General features: G+C 39.6%; 1 protein-coding gene across 1 annotated transcript in view; it reads left to right on the top strand.

Moving 5' to 3' along the window:
- CCDC146 (coiled-coil domain containing 146) overlaps window positions 1-21,725 on the top strand; it is a 118,854-nt gene that overhangs the window by 90,159 nt on the left and 6,970 nt on the right. Inside the window, exons 9-14 of the mRNA XM_052638634.1 lie at window positions 9,291-9,386; window positions 10,288-10,458; window positions 15,257-15,345; window positions 15,438-15,602; window positions 16,842-17,066; window positions 18,651-18,879. Coding sequence (XP_052494594.1) covers window positions 9,291-9,386; window positions 10,288-10,458; window positions 15,257-15,345; window positions 15,438-15,602; window positions 16,842-17,066; window positions 18,651-18,879 — 975 coding nt within the window. The remainder of the gene's footprint in view (window positions 1-9,290; window positions 9,387-10,287; window positions 10,459-15,256; window positions 15,346-15,437; window positions 15,603-16,841; window positions 17,067-18,650; window positions 18,880-21,725) is intronic.

The following is a 21,725-nucleotide window of genomic DNA, read 5'->3' as shown; positions in this document are numbered from 1 at the left end:
ACATATTGGAGAAGGAAATGGCAACCCACTCCAATATTCTTGCCTGGAGGATCCCATGGACAGAGGAGCCTTGCAGGCTATAGTCCATGGGGTTGCAAGAGTTGGACACGACTTAGCGACTAAACCAATCAAACATATAAGCTTTTGCACAGCAAAGGAAACCATAAACAAAAAGAAAAGACAACCAATGGTCTGGGAGAAAATACAGGCAAATATCACTTCTATGTGGAATCCAAAAATATGACACAAATGAATTTATCTATGAAACAGGATCACAGACATTGAGAACAGATCTGTGGTTCCCAAAAGGGAGAGCAGGTGGAGGAGGAATGCAGTGGGAATGTGGGGTTAGTAGATGCAAACTATTATATACAGAATGGATAAACAATAAAGTCCTACTGTATAGCACAGGAAACCATATTCAGTGTTCTGTGATGACCATATGGAAAAGAATATTTAAAAAGAATGTCTCTATATATCTGAACCCCTTTGCTGTATAGCAGAAATTAACATAACACTGTAAATTAATTATACTTTAAAATGAAATATATCCAAAATAATGAGTTATGTGAAAAATGTAAAGAAAAAAAAATGACATACATATACATCTTAAACTGAATTCTGAAGTCTATAATTAGAATTTCCTCTCTGTTTGGTTCATCGCTTTGCCAATACTTTATCCTTATTACAGTCTTTTCCTTCAAAGAAATGCAAATAAGATTCTTGGCTTTTAATTAAGAAAAGCCTTAAATGCCATATCACCTATATTACTAAAGTACAATGGGCTCTGTTTCTGTATGTTGAAATACAGTTGATCAAGCAGTTTCATGAAATATATATGATTTTTATTGGGCTTTAAAAAAAGGAAAAAGAAGACCAGTCTGCCATAAGGAGAGAGACTTTGCTAGGGTTAGGGAAAACCATGACAAATTGAAATGTAGAGAATTTCTTAAAGATATCACACTTTCAGGAAATCAAACTATACATTAAAGTACACTTCTGATTTTAATCATAGCTCCTATTGACTTCCACTGAGGTACAGAAGAGGAATAAAACCCCATATCTACATTCTAACACAGTCCCCTCAGTGACTCTGGGGATTTTGCTTTGACATTCACTGTCATGTTTTAAGAGTTGGAATATTATGTCTGTAAGGTTATTTTCTTTCAAACTAAAAACATACTCAAGATTGTGACAACAAAATCCTCTAACCAAGTAACTATGTCATTTTCTGTATGTACACATCACGTCATGTAGCAGGCAGGTCATCAATCCCAAGGAAGCGGAACGCCACGCACCACTCACCTATCTTGGGGAGGGCCCACTGCATCTTGGGGTTGGAGTCACCAAGGAAAACACAACAGTCAAGCACTGGATGGAAGAACACTACCTACACAAAGAAGAGACAGAGGAGATCAGCTTCAGTAGTGAACTGTGGCCCCCAGGGGCCAGCAGTCTCTCCTGATGGCCAGCTCAGGGTGATTGGCCTATGCTCACAATTGTCTTACTACGGTGAAAGGAACCTTGATCCTTCTTGTGGAGTCTGAAATCCTGAAAGCTGGCAGTGTGCCTGTGGGCCACTGACATACAGGCTTAAGCAGAACCAAGGAGTTCTCACTGTGCCTGAAACAGGGAAAGATATTCCCACACAAAGTGATAACCCAGTACAGGCTGTGTGGATTCCCTATCTCTTCATAAGGAAGAGTTCCAGGGCCAAAGCCCGTTCTTTTGTAGCTAAGTGGGGGTGGAAAGGCTGCAGGCAGGAGACTGCTTTTTCCAACAGCACTTTTCCTTTATTTGTAGTTTTCTAGAAGATTCATCTCTCTCTGCTCTGACTTAGAAGTGATTCTGCATTTCTCTTAGTGACTCCCTTCCAGTGTTCAAGGCAATTGTGACAACTTAACTATATAGAGGAGAGCATCAGTTTTGAGTCAGGCAGAGTCAGGTTTAAATCCTAGACTCATTGAACAGCTGCTGATGTTCGGCATTTTCAACCTTTGAACTGGGATTATTGCAAGGAATAAAGTGATTACAGATGTGAAAGTATGTGGTTCCAAGAGGACGGTACCAAGAAACAACTGTTGCTTGTCTTCCTGTATATACATATAAACTTTTTCAAAGGCTAAAGAAAATTTTATTATCAGCAGAAGACTTTGAAAATGGCTACTTCATTCCAAAGGCAAGGCTGGCACGTTCAGGCCCTACTGATAACCCTCAGGAAAGCCTTTCAGTATCTACTCTGCATCATCTGAATGACTGCCACTGCCACCAGCTATTCTCCCTTTGTCCTGTTTTTTCCAGGTTCAATCTACTCTCCATTTTGCTACTAATATTCTTAAATGAAAAAAATAAAACTGAAAAAAATCTTAAATGATACTTTAATGTGTCACCTGCTCAAGACATTCAATGATCTTTATTTTACATAATCATGGGATGAAAGAACAGGGGAATTGTAAAGATCATATGGTCCAAGGAAGGCAAGTGCCAATTCTCTTCCGCTGGTGGTAGCCCCCTGTAGTGAACATTTTGCAAAGGATTCTGAGACCCAGCACTGGCTTATCAGCTCTGTAGTTGATTAGTGATGTCTGCCTCAGGTGTAGAAAGGTAGATGACAGCACATACCCCATTTATTTCCTATTCTTAATTAAGTCCTCTTCCTTTAGCTAATTCTTGTGATCCATCTTCATCATTTAAGTAATATGTGAATGATGCTACTCCTTTATTTTTCAGTTTTAGACCTGATTATTTTTACTTCTCACTATAAATGATGAAGAATAAGCTTATTTCATACCCTGTCCATTGAACATACCTATTTCTTGTCCCTCCATATACTAAATAGCTTTATGCTATAATTTTAACAATTTTGAAGTTTCATATTTGCATTATTATGAATAAATGTTATCCACACCTGAGTCACATTAGATAATTACTTACAAAATTGTATTCCCCAATATTTATATACATTGTGTTTTTATTTGTAGTTTTCTGTGTACTTATCATTAGTTCAACCCCAAACTGACCTGTTAGTGAATAAATTTCCTCTCTTAAAACACATTTGGTAGTCTATTCATTTAATCTTCTTATAGAAATCACTTCTGAGACTTTTCAGTAATCTCTGAACAGTAGGAACACATCTATGGTTGAATGAGTTGAGTTTACTACTCATTGCAGCAAGGGAAAATACACACCAGGCAAAACAGTAGGGTATCTCAGTGTAGCCTATTAGAAACGACACATAGGTTTGGGGCTGGTGTTAGGTGTTTTGGGGGACGGTTTAAGAAAACAGGACTTTGCCTTAGATTTGAATATTGTCAGAAAGTGAGGGTAATCCTATGATTGAATATCTTAATAAATTTTATGGCAGAAAGAGAAAAGACTAGATTGAGGCTAGAGCTATAATAGGCAAGGAAGACCAGGAGATGGGAATACATGATATTTTGTGGCTTGGACAATGTTCTTGTTTGTATCAGTGACCAAAGACAAATACAAAGTGGTCTTGTTTTTGTCTATGATCATAGAATGGTCTTGTCTGATGGTGATTTTCTGTTACATTGTGTTCAACAGAACACCAAGGCCCAGCTGTGAGTGCCAGGTCAACTGCCAGACATCAGAAGCTGCTTTTCTCTTCTCAGCTTTCCGATCTGTTGCAAATTGGGTCTCACTTCTACATGTACACTCCCCAGCTTAGGAGCCTTACTGCACCATCTTGGTGACTCCCTTTATCTCCCTCCTGTGTTGGATCCCATAGTCCATGAGTCTCTTCTATTTCTCTTTTGACTTACTCTCTTTTTGTAGGAAGAGGATACTGTCCTCCTTTACCTGAGAAAAGGTGAATGGAAAGTAATCTTTTAAGACTGGTGTGTCAGAAAATGCACTGTCAGAACACCTTGCATATCAGGAAATATTTTATCCTCACTTTAGCTTAACAGATAATTAATAATTTTACTGGATATGACATTTTAATTGGAAATTATTTTTCCTCATAATGAAGGCATAGATCAATTGTCTCTTATTACACTACAAAGATCCCTGGAGAAGGAAATGGCAACCCACTCCAGTACTCTTGCCTGGAGAATCCCATGGACAGAGGAGCTTGGTGGGCTACAGTCCACGGGGTCGCAAAGAGTCGGACACGACTGAGCAACTTCACTCACTCACTCACTCACTAAGACACTTGGTGCCATTCTCATGCTTGATTCTTTGTTTGAAACCAGTTTTTCTTTTTTTCCATGCTGGAGACTTGTAGGATTTTTTATTGCCTCCCGAAATTTAAAATTTCATGATGAAGTTCCCACTGTGAGGCTTCTATTTTTAGCCATCATACTGGACACACAGTGGGTTCTTTGCATAAAGAGACACGTTTTTCATCTCTGAAACACCATCTTAAATAATCTCTCCAAGTTTGTCCACTTTTATTTTACTATTCTCTTTCTGGGACTTCTAGTATCCAGATGTTAGACCTTCTCAAAGAATCCTTTTAATTTTCTTGTCTTTTTTTTTTCTCTCATATTTTCCATTGTTTTGTTTTTCTGACTTGCTACAAGGGAAATTTCCTCCACTTTTTCTTCCATTCTGTTTTATTTTAAATTTCCATGAGCTATTTTTCTCCTAATGCTTATTTTTTATTGTACCCTTATGCATACTTCATATCATTTTTTAATCTCACCAAAGATATTAATAATAGCTTTTTATTTTTTTCTTTTCTCTGCAAATTACATTTTTCTGTTTTTTGTGTTCTTGTTTATTTTTTCTCTTTCTTACTAGAAATTTTTCTCATCTATCTGGTAATCCTTAGCTATCAAGTCATATTTAAGAGTGAGAGTACTATAAAGCTAACTGCATTCTGTTTCCGATGATGAGGTTTGCCACTATAGACTTATCTCACTTGACACAAATATATAAGGGATTTCTCCTGACCAAAGAAGAAATTGTGGTAGAATGCTCACAAGTTGTTCGTATTTTAGTAAAGAAATACTATTTATATTGGACTAATTCTAGCTATTAAGTCCATAAAATAACACTCATATAGCGTAGAACAGAAATGAAAATAAAAGTCCTTTTCCTTCACTGATTTCAAGAAAAGTGTATGCTTTTGTTCTAGTTCAGTTTCAGGGAAAGACTAACTTCCTCTTTGAACTTATGACTTACAATTAGCCCAGCCATGGTCCTACGCTGACTGGCAGTACTTGAAAATAGGAGTGGGTCAGGCCAGTCACTCCCAGCCTGAACATTTCAGACTTGCAAGCATTCCAAAAACAAAAAAGATAAAGGAAAGCATGAAGGGCTCAGGCTATTCTTCAAAATTTGTTTCCCCCTAGGGACAACTGTTTGATTCTCTTAGGCCTTTGACTGTAGAGACTCTCCCAGAATTCCACAGACCTCATGAAAATTTGAAATATTTTAGAAAAACAACAGAGCCTTAAAGAAACTGAAGTTCACTGATACAAAGTAATTGGGATGTTTACAACAGAATATGCCTAATTTCTTAATTTTATGAAAGTAAATGTTTGTTCATGTATTTAAAAGGTCAGGAAAAACAGACACCAAACTATTAATGCTGCCTCCTGATGAGTAGCATCTGAATGTGGGAGTGGGGAGTGAAGATGTTTAATTTCTTACTTTACCTACATTTTTCATTTTTTGTTACAATAAACACACAGTTTTTAAAAATACATCAAATGCTACTCTACAAAAATCAAATAAATCACTAAAATGAATAAGCTTACAAAACATACTATATATACAGTTTGGGGACTTGAAAATAATGGTCAATTACTTTACCTCGGTATTAGAACTTAATATTAGAACTTTGATACTTGATCAGTTTTTCTCTTCTTCCATTAGTGGAAACTTCAGTGTAACTCCAGCCTATTCCCCAGATTACCTTAGGAAGATTTCCTTTGGAAGAGATGTATCAATCAGGTTTTTAATTTGGCTTCAAGAAGTAACAGACACTCAATTACAGTGGCTTAAGTAAATAGGGGTTGCTTCATTCAAATAATAAAAAAAATCCAAAGATAGGCACACACCAAGCAGTTTCACATAATGCAAAGTCCAGAGCCTCTCAGCTTTCTCATTACAAAAATGGTCATTAAGCCTCTGGGCATAAGATCATACAGAAGTGAGGAAGGGCAGAGAGCAAAATGCATATGGCAGCTGACTTGGCTGACACTGTCTTTCTAAAACAGTCACTTTTCCAGGAGCACCTCCAGATTTCCACTTACATTTTATTGGCCCACCTGGCTCTTATCATCACCCCCAACTCTGAAGGAGTTTGAAGATTTTTGGATACACTGCAGCTCTGAACAAAATTGGGGTTCAGTTAGTAAGGTCAAAGTGGAGGATAGATATTGGCTAGGCAGCCAGGAAGCTCTGCTACCAATGGCTCACCTTGTTACCTCTTTCACAAACAAAGCACACGTAATTCCCTCCTGAAACTAGAGGGCTGGGTTTGTGGAGAATTGAGAAAATGTCAAAAAGCAGTTATGCAGAGTTCAAAAAATGAGTATCATTCACTGTAGTATTGTTTGTAATTTAAAACATTGGAAAAAACTTAAAATGCCTGAGACCTGAATCCAGGAAAATTTGTCAGGAGCCTTTAGTTGACAGAGGAGTTGATGAGTTTGCTCTCATCATATCTTCTATAGAAACTGTATAAGCTTCTCTAGTCCTTGTCAGTGTACATGTACAGATTTGCCTACACTTGGGAGCAACATTTGGAGCAGCCTGCTCCTGGGCATCAGTGACAGAGAAATAGTCAGGGACCAAGATACTTGCTGGACTCCAATCTGTCCAGGAAGAATTAACTCTACTTTCCAGAAGGAAAAATCAAAGTCTTCCTCACTGGCTTATCAACTCTTCCTTGAAACCTTCCTTGATTATTCAAGTCTATGTGGAGCTCTCCATTTTCTGACCTGCTGTAGGAATTATCTGCTCATCCAAATCACAAAGTCTATATATTGTTACATGGATTTCACAATACCATGTCCCATTTTCCTAAGTCCAGTACATGCTTCTCAGCAGCTAGCTCTCTGCAGTAGGAGAGGCCATGGAAAGCAGGATGTCATTGGGCCTCTGTGGACAAAAAAATTGCTACTGAAGATGCACAGGTTCGTAGGTGTGAAGCATCCAAAGATACATTTCAACTACTTTAAAAGATCAGTGTGAACTTCAGAAGGATCCTGTTTAGTGACCTTTAAGTCACTAAAGGAGTATGATCTTCTCTTGTTGGGACACATTTTAGCCAATATTCAACTTTGGTGCCTAGAAGTATGTGCTGTCACAGTAGGAAATACACCACATCAGATTGGAGTTATGAGATTTTGATGTGAAGATCCAACTCTAAATCTTCTCTGAGTCAAGTATGCAGTCAGCACCCCAGTGTAACCCTTTTTGTATCCTTGTACTCCTTCCCCATCAGCTGCCACGTGTCCTCTTTTTCTCTGCTCTTCTTCTCCATCATAAAGAATCCGATAAGTTCATTGCTAATAAGGGAACAATATCTTATAATAAGATGTTCTCTCTTCAAAGTACTTTGACAGAGGACAAAAGCACAAGCTAATACAATAGAAATGTAATGATGGAATCTCAAGTATCAACAAAAAAGTTAAGAGAGTTTTCTTTTGTATAACAACTTTCCAAGTACTCAAACTACTACAGAGTAGACAACTATTCTGTTCTTAATAATTCCTATTTTTCTTTATAGTATTTCATAAATGAATTCAGGTAAGTATTGATATAAAAAATATCATTTGAAGACAGGTTTCCAAAGTGCTGAGTCATTAAAGAGGTAGTAAAATACAGTGTTAAGACCATGGGCTCTGAGTCTAACTGCCTGGGTTTACACATATACCACCATGAAAGGTGCTTAAATGTCTTTGTTCCTCATTCTCAACTGTACAGTTGGAGATAATATTACCTACCTAATGGGGTTATTATGAGAATTTAAATAAGACTATACACGTAAGCCGGAGTAGGGAATGGCACCCCACTCCAGTACTCTTGCCTGGAAAATCCCATGGATGGAGGAGCCTAGTAGGCTGCAGTCCATGGGGTCATGAAGAGTTGGATGACTGAGCGACTTCACTTTCACTTTTCATGCACTGGAGAAGGAAATGGTAACCCACTCCGTTGTTCTTGCCTGGAGAATCCCAGGGACGGCAGAGCCTGGTGGGCTGCCATCTATGGGGCTGCACAGAGTTGGACATGACTGAAGTGACTTAGCAGCAGCAGCAGCAGCAGCATGCATATAAACACTTAGAACTTTGCTTAACACATACTCATGCTCTATAAATGTTAGCACCTATTAGTTCAGTTCAGTTCAGTCACTCAGTTGTGTCTGACTCCTTGCGACCCCATGAATCGCAGCATGCCAGGCCTCCCTGTTCATCACCAACTCCCGGAGTTCACTCAGACTCACGTCCATTGAGTCAGTGATGCCATCCAGCCATCTCATCCTCTGTTGTCCCCTTCTCCTCCTGCCCCCAATTCATCCCAGCATCAGAGTCTTTTCCAATGAGTCAACTCTTCACATGAGGTGGCCAAAGTACTGGAGTTTCAGCTTCAGCATCATTCCTTCCAAAGAAATCCCAGGGCTGATCTCCTTCAGAATGGACTGGTTGGATCTCCTTGCAGTCCAAGGGACTCTCAAGAGTCTTCTCCAACACCACAGTTCAAAAGTGTCAATTCTTCAGCGCTTAGCTTTCTTCACAGTCCAACTCTCACATCCATATATGACTACTGGAAAAACCATAGCCTTGACTAGACGGACCTTTGTTGGCAAAGTCATGTCTCTGCTTTTGAATATGCTGTCTAGGTTGGTCATAACTTTCCTTCCAAGGAGTAAGCGTCTTTTAATTTCATGGCTGCAGTCACCATCTGCAGTGATTTTGGAGCACAAAAAAATAAAGTGTGCCACTGTTTCCACTGTTTCCCCATCTATTTCCCATGAAGTGATGGGACCAGATGCCATGATCTTCGTTTTCTGAATGTTGAGCTTTAAGCCAACTTTTTCACTCTCCACTTTCACTTTCATCAAGAGTAGTAAGGGTTTTATTTCCAAATGAATAAGAAGTAGAATATTTGCAGCTGGTGAATTACAAATCTCTTGCAAATCGTCATATTTCAATTTACCATGACTTTACAAAGAATAGTCAGCATAATAAGCAGTTTCCTGTAAGAGTGAGAATCGTAATTTGCCCACCATTTTCAAAAGGTTCATGATGGGGTTGACTACAGGACACTGAAAATTTCTTTCTTGTATAATACCTGTTTTAAATTCTGATTTCCAGATTGAAGCTATTCCTAAAGATGATTCTACATTATCTGAGAGAAGGCGAGAACTCCATAAGGAAGTTGAAGTAGCTAAGAGGAATTTAACCCAGCAGGTTAATATCAAGTTTCACTTAAGTATCTAAGAATGACTAATGCAAAGTTGTGTTTTTAACTGTGTTCCATGAAACCTCATTAGTAGAAGAGTCAAAGAGAGTATGATCCTACCTAATATGAGTCTGTTTCTTTATCTCAAAGTCCACTCAAACCCACATTAAAATTTTGGAGGAGGAAAAAAATATGTTTGAGCTGGCAAAAAAATTATACAAATTCATGAGAGTTTAAAGTAAAAAGCCTACTGATTCAAAATAAATAATAAATGCATTATTTCACTAATATCCAATTTCAAATTTTGTTTATCCAAAACCACTGTCAAAGTAAAACATGCTTTTATTTCTCTTCAAAACCTTACTTGAAAATATATTCTGAATAAGAAAAAGTTCTATGCTATCATGTTTGCACATTCTTTTTATAAGATAAATACTTGGTGCTAAGGCAGCAGAGTTACTTTTTGTGTTTTAATAAAATAAACTCTACATAGAAGATTTTTAAAGTTGTCTGAGATACTGGCCTTAGTTCAGTTCAGTCACTCAGTCATGTCTGACTCTTTGCAACCCCATGAAGTGCAGCACACCAGGCCTCCCTGTCCATCACCAACTCCTGGAGTCCACCCAAACCCATGTCCATTGAGTTGGTGATGCCATCCAGCCATCTATCCTCTGTTGTCCCCTTTTCCTCCTGCCCTCAATCTTTCCGAGCATCTGGGTCTTTTCAAATGAGTCAGTTCTTCCCATCAGGTGGCCAAAGTATCGGAGTTTCAGCTTCAACATTGGTCCTTCCAATGAACTCTCAGGACTGATCTCCTTTAGGATGGACTGGTTGGATCTCCTTGCAGTCCAAGGGCCTTAGTATGTTCCTTCAAATAAATACTTTATAACATTTGTGTTTTTCCAAAAGAAAATCCTATCAGAAGCTGAGTCTAAATTAGTAGAACAGCAACTTGCTGAGGAAAACAAGCTTTTAAAGGAGCAAGAAAACATTCAAGAACTGCTTTTCAACCTTGTCCGTATGACTCAAATCAAAATTGATGAGAAGGAGCAAAAATCCAAGGATTTCCTGAAAGCTCAGGTAACTGCATTTTTGTAACCATTCATTAATTACCACAACAGTCCAGGGTAGCCTCATGTTAATACAATGTTCATTAGAAAACTATGACTAAGTCCCCTTCAAGTTCAGTGACTACACAGCTTCCCTAAACAAAACTCAACCATGCAATGAAAAACAGTCCCAGGATTCAGCTGGCAACAGTCAACAATCTAGAGGGAAAAAGAATTAGATCAATGACAATGAGCAGAAGATTTGAACAGATGACAATTTCAGTACGAATAAGGTGGGTACCTCCAGGGGAAATGGCTGACAGGCCCAAAGGCACAGGTGTCTGTGATTCACCACCATCCCACAGTCCATCATGATTTACCCGGAACAACTCAGGAGCCGCAGCATCAGACCACTCTCCTTCCCAAGTTTATCGAATCAGCATCATTTAAACCAATGTGAGGACAGTTACCTTTAGTAACTGTTTCACCCTATGCCTTTCCTGGGCTCCTGACCAAGTGCCAGAGCTGACCCAGTGCAACATCCCCAAACAAAATCGACCATGAAACAATAGCAAAACAATCTTTCTATGATAGCTAAAATCCTAACATTATAATCATTTATTCCACATAAGGATTGTGTCCAGAGACCCTCTTTTAAAAATTATTATGGAGTTTCCCTGGTGGTCTAGTGGTAAAGAATCCACCTGCCAGAGACATGGGTTCCATCCCTGGTCCAGGAAGATGCCACATGCCCCAGAGCAATTAACCCCAAGTGCTGCAACCACTGAGGACTACACACTTACAGCGGGTGTTCCACAAGAGAAGCCACTGCAATAAGAAGCCTGAGCACCACAAGGAAGAGAAGCTCCCACTCGCTGCAACTAGAGAAAGCCCACACACAGCAACGAAGACCCACCACCTCAAACACTAAAATAAGTATATAATTCTTCTTAAAAATGATATGACATGTTACTAAAGTAGAATACCTAAATTTACCATGTGACCCAGATGCTGGCTGTCTCTGAGTGCAGCTTTGTTTAATTCTGAGCAAGCATTCACACAGGATCAGTTCAGTTCAGTTCAGTTCAGTCACTCAGTCATGTCCGACTCCTTGTGACCCCATTAATCGCAGCATGCCAGGCCTCCCTGTTCATCACCATCTCCCGGAGTTCACTCAGACTCACGTCCATTGAGTCAGTGATGCCATCCAGCCATCTCATCCTCTGTTGTCCCCTTCTCCTCCTGCCCCCAATTCCTCCCAGCATCAGAGTCTTTTCCAATGAGTCAACTCTTCACACGAGGTGGCCAAAGTACTGGAGTTTCAGCTTCAGCATCATTCCTTCCAAAGAAATCCCAGGGTTGATCTCCTTCAGAATGGACTGGTTGGATCTCCTTGCAGTCCAAGGGACTCTCAAGAGTCTTCTCCAACACCACAGTTCAAAAGCATCAATTCTTTGGCGCTCAGCCTTCTTCACAGTCCAACTCTCATATCCATACATGACCACAGGAAAAACCATAGCCTTGACTAGACGGAACTTAGTCGGCAAAGTCATGTCTCTGCTTTTGAATATGCTATCTAGGTTGGTCATAACTTTTCTTCCAAGGAGTAAGCGTCTTTTAATTTCATGGCTGTAGTCACCATCTGCAGTGATTTTGAAGCCCCAAAGAAATAAAGTCTGACACTGTTTCCACTGTTTCCCCATCTATTTCCTATGAAGTGATGGGACCAGATGCCATGATCTTCGTTTTCTGAATGTCGAGCTTTAGGCCAACATTTTCACTCTCCTCTTTCACTTTCATCAAGAGGCTTTTTAGCTCCTCTTCACTTTCTGCCATAAGGGTGGTGTCATCTGCATATCTGAGGTGATTGATATTTCTCCTGGCAATCTTGATTCCAGCTTGTGTTTCTTCCAGTCCAGCGTTTCTCATGATGTACTCTGCATAGAAGTTAAATAAGCAGGGTGACAATATACAGCCTTGACGTACACCTTTTCCTATTTGGAACCAGTCTGTTGTTCCATGTCCAGTTCTAACTGTTGCTTCCTGACTTGCATACAGATTTCTCAAGAGGCAGGTTAGATGGTCTGATATTCCCATCTCTTCCAGAATTTTCCACAGTTTATTGTGATCCACACAGTCAAAGGCTTTGGCATAGTCAATAAAGCAGAAATAGATGTTTTTCTGGAACTCTCTTGCTTTTTCCATGATCCAGCAGATATTGGCAATTTGATCTCTGGTTCCTCTGCCTTTTCTAAAACCAGCTTCAACATCTGGAACTTCACAGTTGATGTATTGCTGAAGCCTGGCTTGGAGAATTTTGAGCATTACTTTACTAGCATGTGAGATGAGTGCAATTGTGCAGTAGTTTGAGCATTATTTGGCATTGCCTTTCTTTGGGATTGGAATGAAAACTGACCTTTTCCAGTCCTGTGGCCACTGCTGAGTTTTCCAAATGTGCTGGCATATTGAGTGCAGCACTTTCACAGCATCATCTTTCAGGATTTGAAACAGCTCAACTGGAATTCCATCACCTCCACTAGCTTTGTTCCTAGTGATGCTTTCTAAGGCCCACTTGACTTCACATTCCAAGATGTCTGGCTCTAGATTAGTGACCACATCATCATGATTATCTGGGTCGTGAAGATCTTTTTTGTACAGTTCTTCTGTGTATTCTTGCCACCTCTTAATATCTTCTGCTTCTGTTAGGTCCATACCATTTCTGTCCTTTATCGAGCCCACACAGGGTAGCATTTCTTATTTTTCTGGAAGAATGCACAACAAAGCATTACTGAGCCATGAGGATAAATACAGATGAGAGAAAACTAAGGTAAAGATCTGCATCACACAACACATGGCCAGCTATTCAAACTGCCCTTCAACTGTTTATTGCCACATCCCCCACCACCCCAGAATAGTTGAGAGAGAGAAACTAAAGGTTTAGCATGGTCGGGGCATGGGAAGATGGGGAAAGTGTGTCAAATAGTGAGACCCGAATGGAGAGGTCAGGTGGTGAAGGTCACTTAATCCCCGTTGAACAGTTTGGATCCTTCTCCCAGAAGCTCAGGCAAAGCCCAGTAGAGTTCAGGGGGTTTCAGTAAAGAAAGGAAAGACTGGACAGGGAGGAATGGGGAAAAGAAGGCAGCCTGAAGAAACAGTGTGGCAGAGGAGAGGAAGAGGAGGAACCAAACAAAGAGCAGGATACTTGTTACAAGGAACATGGATCTGTTTCATGAACTAGACAATTTTTAAATTAACCTCAAAACCTGATACATGTGTTATCCATGTGTGACTAATCTGTGTCTGTCAAATCTCATGACTAAGTTGGCTAATTTAGCTCTCTAATTGCTCTCAAAGGAGATCAATTCTTTCTCTTGAAATATGGAAATCAATAAAGGAAAATATTGTTTCCCTGAACTATTCTGAGCATTGGGGATTGATTAATCTGTTAAACAGTGGTAATACACTATACTTTCCATAAGGAACAGCCAATCTTATCATTTATTTTCACCTCTCATCTACATCGCTAAGATAAAAGGTGAAGGGACAAAGAAAGTCAACGTTGCTATCACCTCCAAGTGGGAGTGGATGACTACATTTTACACCTCTTTAATTCTTCATAGACACAGTTACTTAGATGCCTAGTTTCTTTTATGGGAATTGCTCTCACAGTCCTTAAGGCTAGCAGAAACTGGTTTCTACTAGCAAAATTCTGTACTTCTTTGAATATATTTCTCACCCTAGATGAGAGACAAAATATCTTTAGATTTTAAGATGTAACTAGTTCATTTAGCACTTGGTATGTCTTGAGGACTTTGGAAACAATAACTGCTGTCTTTTAAAATATTTGTGTGGAATCTTGTTTCTTACCTCCTTAACGGGGCTGGTCTCAGCATATCACTTCATTCTGTAGGAAAAAACACCCACAGTACAAAATAATGGAAAAATGCTTTAAAATCATGGTTTCAGGGACTTCTCTGGTGGTCCAGGGGTTAAGAATTCACCTTCCAATGCAGGGGACGCAGGTTTGAGCTCTGGTTCAGGAAGATTCCACATGCGGGGGCGGGGGGTGGGAGGGAATTAAGCCGCTGCACCAGGGAGCCTGCACCCGAGAGCACTTGCGCCCCAAGTACTGAGCCTGCGCACTCTGGAGCCCCTGCCCGGCAACTAGAGAGAAACCTCCGCGCTGCAACCAAGACCCACCGCAGCCAAAAATAAACAAACAAAAGTAAAATTATGACTTCAGTCTCTCACCAAAAATCATTGAGCCTTCAACTCTCAACAGTTCTATGACAGCCTAGAGGGTTGGGATGGGTAGGAGGTGAGGTGGGAGGGATGGTCAAGAGAGAGGGGATATATGTATACCTATGGCTAATTCATGTTGATGTATGGCAGAAACCAACACAATATTGTAAAGCAATTATCCTCTAAAAAGGGGGGAAAAAAACTGATTCCAAACCCCCTCCCTCAACTATCCTTCACAAATTCCTCACTCACCCAACCCAATCATGCTTTCCGTAACCATTCTTTGGCTCTTGAAAAGTTCCCTGAACTTTTCCTCAAAGCAACGTGGGTAGGCTCCTTTTTTTTCCTCCTCTCTGAATCTTTCTGTCCTTTAATGAACCCTTTGTCCTAGTCAATGCAATTCAGTTCAGCTGGCCAGGTAATTTTCAGCCCTCACCCTCACCTCTTCCCTGTGATCTGCACACCCCAGCTGATGAAGATAGAATGGTCTTTATTGGATACTTCTGAGATGGGGTGAGGCTGGGAATATCCACATGCTGTTGGTGGTGGACTTTTTAAAAATTTCACAATTAACTTTTATATTGCAGCAAAAATATACCAACATTGTTAGGGAGATCAAAGCAAAGGATCTTGAAATCCGGATACACAGGAAGAAAAAACGTGAAATTCATCGGAGGTAAAAGAATTACTCAAGGACTTATCTAGTTAGTTTAAAGAGGGAAACAGATATTTATTTCACAAGTTTCAAAAATTCTTGTGTTTTCACAGACTCAGAGAGTTTGCTAAACTGTATGACACTATTCGAAATGAAAGAAACAAATTTATTAACTTACTTCACAAAGCTCACCAGAAAGTCAATGAAATAAAAGAAAGGCATAAAATGTCATTAAATGAACTGGAGATTTTAAGAAACAGTGCAGTTACTCAAGAAAGGTAAGTCTTACAGTAACTACTGTCCTTTCAAAAGTTTCTCTTCTGAGTCACTGAATGATAAAATACCCTAGGGATGATGAAGTGGAAGACAAGTCTTCTACAAAGCTAGAAAAGCCCTTGCTCAGATACCTTGCTTTAGAGCTGACAAGCTAAGCATTTGAATGTGATTCCTTATGCCTCTACTTGGGAGCTGTATATTTTTTAAGTGAGGGGAAAACTAAACCTGTAACTATTCTTTTCATTTTCATTTATTCATCTAGAAATAAAAGCACAAATTTGACAATCCGCATTTAAAGTTAGAAGACAATCAAATGTTAATTAACCAGCATCCCAAGGCTGTAGTCCTGAAGCACCTAATGTACTTGTGGGAGGCAGTATAGCAGAGCTGTTAAGAGAGGTGACTTTTCTAGACTCAAATCCCAGTCCTGCCACTTACTAGTTGTGTGACCTTGGGCAAGCAATCCTAGCTCTCTCGGCACACTTTTTTTAATCCATAGATAGTCCTTTATATAGGACTTTTTGTTATGAAATGAATTAATCCAATGGTTGTTTTTTAAACTTCATTATTTACCATGTGACAAGATCTGGTGGACTCTCCCACCTGTATTTAGTCCCTGATCCACAGAATCTATACAACTTGAACTTTTTCTGGTGGCCACTATTGCCCGGTTTTCTTATCTAAAGACATTACAAACTAGGCTTTTGTGTGGGGGGTAGTGGAAGGGAGATGGGCGTAGAGCTGAGAGGGGACTGGTATAAAAAGGCAGAGCTAACATCCTCATCAGGTTCTCATCGTACATGAAAGCAAATGTCATTTACAGAAGTCATGCTTTCATTTGGCATTGATTCTGATGCCATATTAAGTCAAGCACTACGTTAGGTCCAGTGGACATTGTCAGATATAACCACCTGCACCCTCAAGACAGCAGAGTCCCCTGGTGACAAGTGAGCAGTAAATGAATCACTGTAGTCTCTTGCTTTGATAAAGGAGAGCAGCAGATTCTTGGGGCACAAAGGAAAGATGTCCTAATCCAGATTAGAGGAAGTTGGAGACTTGGAAAATTACAGAAATCCCTACAGAGTATGACAGGATGAACATCATCATTACTATTACTACTGTCATTTCAAGAAATATACTAAGGCAAGAGCTACTTTGATAGTTTATGTTTCTGAAGTCTTCATTGTTTTTAAAGAAACTAAAGGAAGTTATAATCATACCCATTTTCCCATTTTTAAAAGAAAGCTACAAAATTCTATGCTGAAGCATGCCAACAACATTACCATCAGAGAAAGCATGCAGAACGATGTGTGCAAAATTGTAGCAAAACTTCAAGAAATGAAAGAGAAGAAAGAAGCCCAGTTAAATAACATCGACAGACTTGCCAACATGATCACAATGATTGAAGAGGAGATGGTACAGCTTCGGAAGAAATATGAAAGAGCTGTTCAGCGTCGAAATGAAAGGTGAAAACCAGGAACCTGATGTGAGAGTAAAGAACCCAGAGACCTGATTTAGAAGTGTTGCCCATTTTTCTATCTAGACTTGACAGTGAACAGTGAGGGACCTTTGACACTTAGATGTCATTAGCCTCTGCAGGGCAGGGAGGGGGGCTGTATGCTTTCCTTGAAAACAAGACACTTTGTCCTCATAAGAGAGATAGGCAAGAGTAGGGTTTGGGAAGCTGCTCGCTTAAAGATCACAGTCCTTTCTCAGGCTACCATTTAGGATACTATCAAATTATTTCAGAATAATTGATATAAATAAGTCATCTTTGGATCTTGTATTCACTTTGGGGACAGATTTATTAAATGATTCACCCAGTACATTTTCTCAGCAAGTAAGTATCACCTTCAAGAGGTGTTACCCTTGAAGCATTATTTCTCCCAGCTATAATAATATTAATCAATTACTACTTAACAGTTTTCCCGAGTTTCTTGTGCTCTAAGAAATCTGGCATTTGAGACTATAGAACCTTGTAGTAATTATGTCAGGCATTATGTGTTTTTTTTCTTTTCATCAAACCTTGCTTGTGTGCTGTTCTGTGTAAGGCTGTGTTCTGTGTAAGTGCTGGGCCCTGAAAGTAAAAACGGTCATAAAGCATCGCACCTGGCTTCTGATGTCAAGAGATCAAAGAAGCTCAGGAGATGACCCAGTGAACAGCAAGTGAGAAAAAAAACAGAGCTAAGAGTAACCAAATATAACCCTGTTCACACATGTCTTGAGGGAGGCGAGAGAAAGAAAAAGCAATGAAAGATTGCTTTGGGATAATAGATGGGATAACTCTGGGATAATAGATGCAGACAGTATCAGGGGAGAACTTCAGGGTCCTGACAAACACAACTTTTTCAAAGGCCTGGCAGGTGTTTTCTCTGGGAAAAGAAAGTCCTCTCATGTGGCTCCTGGCACAAATCAAAGCATGTAGGCAGTGTGTTCCCAGACCCTGGTCAGTTCTGTGAGGCTGGAATTTGAAAATTCTTACTTTGTTTTTACCCCATAGTCTCCTCAGGAGGGGTCTTTCCCCTGGCATGATTTCAAAAGACAGGATTTTGCTTATGGGGAAACGTGCATCAGAAATATTTAACTGTGAAAGAGCCTAATGGGTCTGGCAAGTTAGAGAGAGCAGAATAGCTGCAAGAAACACATTCCCTGGCCGCCTGCCTGGGTACCTCTGGCCAGATCTTGGCTGGCGAGTCTGGCCCGTGAAAAGGGTCTGCAGAAAATCAGACTCTGGGATCACGTTGTTCAAGTGTGGGGAGTGACATTCTTTCCTATCCAGGGAAAACCTTTGGGACTTGCAGATATACTAAGGCCAGCCAACAACACAGTTAGCTCAGAGTCCAGATGCTAAACAACCCTCTCTGTCTCATGCCCAGAAACATTCAAAATGTAAGAGTTTAACTAGAAAGCCAACAGTGAGTATCTGTTGTCTTCTGGAATTATGCAATGTTGATGTGTTATTTTGCACCCAAATCCAGAGGGGACCACAATGACTAGTAAAACAGTGGCCTCAAAATCCTCTCAGCCTCTGCCTTTCAATTTGACCGTAGTGGTGTTCAGCTGATAGAGCGGGAAGAGGAAGTGTGCATTTTTTATGAAAAAATAAATATCCAAGAGAAGATGAAGCTAAATGGAGAAATTGAACTTCATGTCCTGGAGGAAAAGATCCGATTCCTGAAACTCAAGATTGCTGAAAAGCAAAGACAGATTCACGTGACCCGGAAATTACTGCCAGTCAAGAGTGCTTTGGATGCTGACTTGGCAGTGCTCCAGATTCAGGTGGGAAATATATTCATGACAAAATTTCTGGGACCATTTGCCTTTTTTTTTTTTCCTCCTTTGTTTGTATGTCATATAAGTTCTTTCTTGTAAATCAAGGCATGCTACTCCTGGTACCTAGGAGAACTCATGAGTTAAATGTCAGGGTACAATCTGTGCTTCAGACATCTGAACTATAGACTGTCCTTCAATCCCTGGTGACTCACTTTCTGCCTTTCTTGGAATTTAGACTCTCACAAATCTCAACTCTAGCTCAACTTCTTCAGAGCTGGCTCTCGCTGTGTGTGCTTAGTCATGTTAGACTGTAGCTGACCCCATGACAGTAGCCCACCAGGCCCCTCTGTCCACAAGATTTCCCAGGCAAGAATACTGGAGTGGGTTGCCATTTCCTTCTCCAGGGCATCTTCCTGACCCAGGGATTGAACCCCACATCTTCTGCATTGGAGGTGGATATTTTACCACTTCACCACCCGGGAAGACGACAGGCTTCCACCGCCACCCACATAATGATGCTTTTGATGCCTGCTGGAAGATCTCGCAGGCCATCTAGCCCTCTTATCTTTGGTACTCTTGTTCTCTAGAGCCAAGATTTTTGTTTCTTCTACATTGATAATCATAACTCCTTGTTAACACCTGTAATTTCCCTCTAATTTAATAACTTGGCCTTTGATGTGGTTTTTTTAAAGTGGAATAAAGTCATAGCATTTAAACACAAAATAGCCAATAAATAAAACCATTAATATAAAGCTGTTTTCTTCTTATGTAATAATTACACTTTTTTTCTTAGTGAAAATAGAAGAAAAAAAAAACTAAAACATTTGAGGCTAAATTTTTCCCATTGATTCAATGTAGCAGGAACACATTTTAACCTGTTTTCTATAAAGTCCCGTTTGCTTTCAGATTTTTTTATTAGAAAACTAAGACAAGTTCCACTTACGAAGTTTTGTAAAACATGTTAAAAAGTTAAAGAAAAAATTACATCCCTAAGATATAATTACTATTAAACTTATGAAAAATTTAGATGAGATCCTTCTGGTCTTTTTCTAGGTATACAGGCAAATGATTTTATTAGTTCATGCTATAGACACAGTTCTGGGTCTTTTTTTTTTTAATCATGTCTTGGCAATTTATAGGGCTTTATGAAATTGGATGATGCGTGTACTATTTCATGGCATTTGAATGTGTAATATGCTATACAGACAAAAGGATCTTTCATTTTGCACAAATACACTAAGGTTTGGATTCCAGAATTTCTTTAGCTTTGTGTTCTCCAGTTCACTTCTTCAATAAGTGCAGCCCTGAGTCAGAGCCCCCAGGCCTCCCCCAGGTCTCCCACAAACTGACTCCTGCTTCCAATCTGTGGTTCATTTGGGGGATCCCCTCCTCAGATCGCAAACATTGTGTCTGGTGCACTTCTGTGTCACACTCCTCTTTCCGCCTGCACTGACACAAGGCCATTCTGTGAGGTCTGTGTCTGTAAACTAACTTTACTGAAGAACTGGGAAACCAGTGTAAGAGGATACGTTAAAGAAATGCAAAGGAATTCAAATTAAGTATCAGACAAGTAGAGTTCTTAGGACCACCCCACCTCTGGGAACAGTCCCCCAGGTGTATTGGCCCATGCAGCACCCCAGCCTAGCTCCATTTCACAGCCTTGTCTTTCCATCCTTCATCCGCCACCATCTCCCGTCCACAGCCTCACCATTCCGGATTGCCCCCCCAGGGGCCATCTTAGTTCTAAGCCAAAGAACAGCTGAATAGAAAGTTTCCCATTAGTCTTCAGACTGCATCTAATTATTTAATTGTATACTGAGCACGAATCACTTTGTGCTTTGAAGGATATGATGTGAAATCTTGAACTTCAGGCAAGCCCCTGCCATGTAGTGCCAGATCCCTGTCACGTCCTGTTGTTTGTTACAGTGACAGTGTTTTGTGCTCTTTTTTTTTTTTCTTCCCCCAATCTTCCTCTTTTTTGTATCATTTTCAGAATTCTCTTAAGGTTTGAATTTTTTGGTTTCTTGCAACAGTTCTTAATTGTCCAACAGCCTAATCCAAGGATTATCATGAGTCACATTTTCCTGCAATATTTTACTTACAATGATAGCCTCTTTTTAGGGTTCTCAGAAGTCATGTGAACTATTTAAGGACATAAGAACACCATTTTATATAGAAAAAGGAAACAGGTTTTCTTCAAGCCCATGGGAAAATAAGATCAATCAAGGTACCACTTTGATAAGCAAGTACCATATTTTTTTCCTATTTAATTCCCTAATTAACCATGGAGACATTAAATATTATTAATAACAAATACAACAAATGCTTAGTTACACATACAAGGATACTTTAACTCCATATTAAGCGCAATTAGGAAGTGTGGAGAGAGAAAAAAATATTCATGTCACCATTTGAAATTCTTTTTTGTTGGGAGGACGAGAATAAATCTAAAATTTTAAATTCTACCTGTATCACTCTTGGATATGTTGTCAAGTACTCTAAATGTATTATCTCTTTTAATGGATCAATCCCATGAGTTTGGGATTTATTTTCCCATTTGACAGTTGAGGAACCTAAGGTTTAGAGAAGATAAATGATTTGCCTGAGATTATACAGATTTTCAGTAGAAAAGCTAAAAGTGATGACTCTTGGTTTTCACTGTGTTCAACATCTCTACCTATAAAACAGCTAGGTTTAGCTGCCACTCCTACTTGGGAGTTTCTGTATTTCTTCATCTACCTCCAAAGTCTCAGGGTCAATAAATATAGTTGATATATGAAACAACATATTGGGTGTTTACCAAAAAAAATACAGATAGTTCAGGCTATTCCTCACAGACTGCACACTGTTTT

This window comes from Budorcas taxicolor, chromosome 4, assembly GCF_023091745.1.
Source record: "Budorcas taxicolor isolate Tak-1 chromosome 4, Takin1.1, whole genome shotgun sequence".
In the NCBI taxonomy this organism is placed as follows: Eukaryota; Metazoa; Chordata; class Mammalia; order Artiodactyla; family Bovidae; genus Budorcas; species Budorcas taxicolor.
The sequence above is the reverse complement of the archived record's forward strand: the minus strand, read 5'-3'. Positions and strand labels throughout refer to the sequence as shown.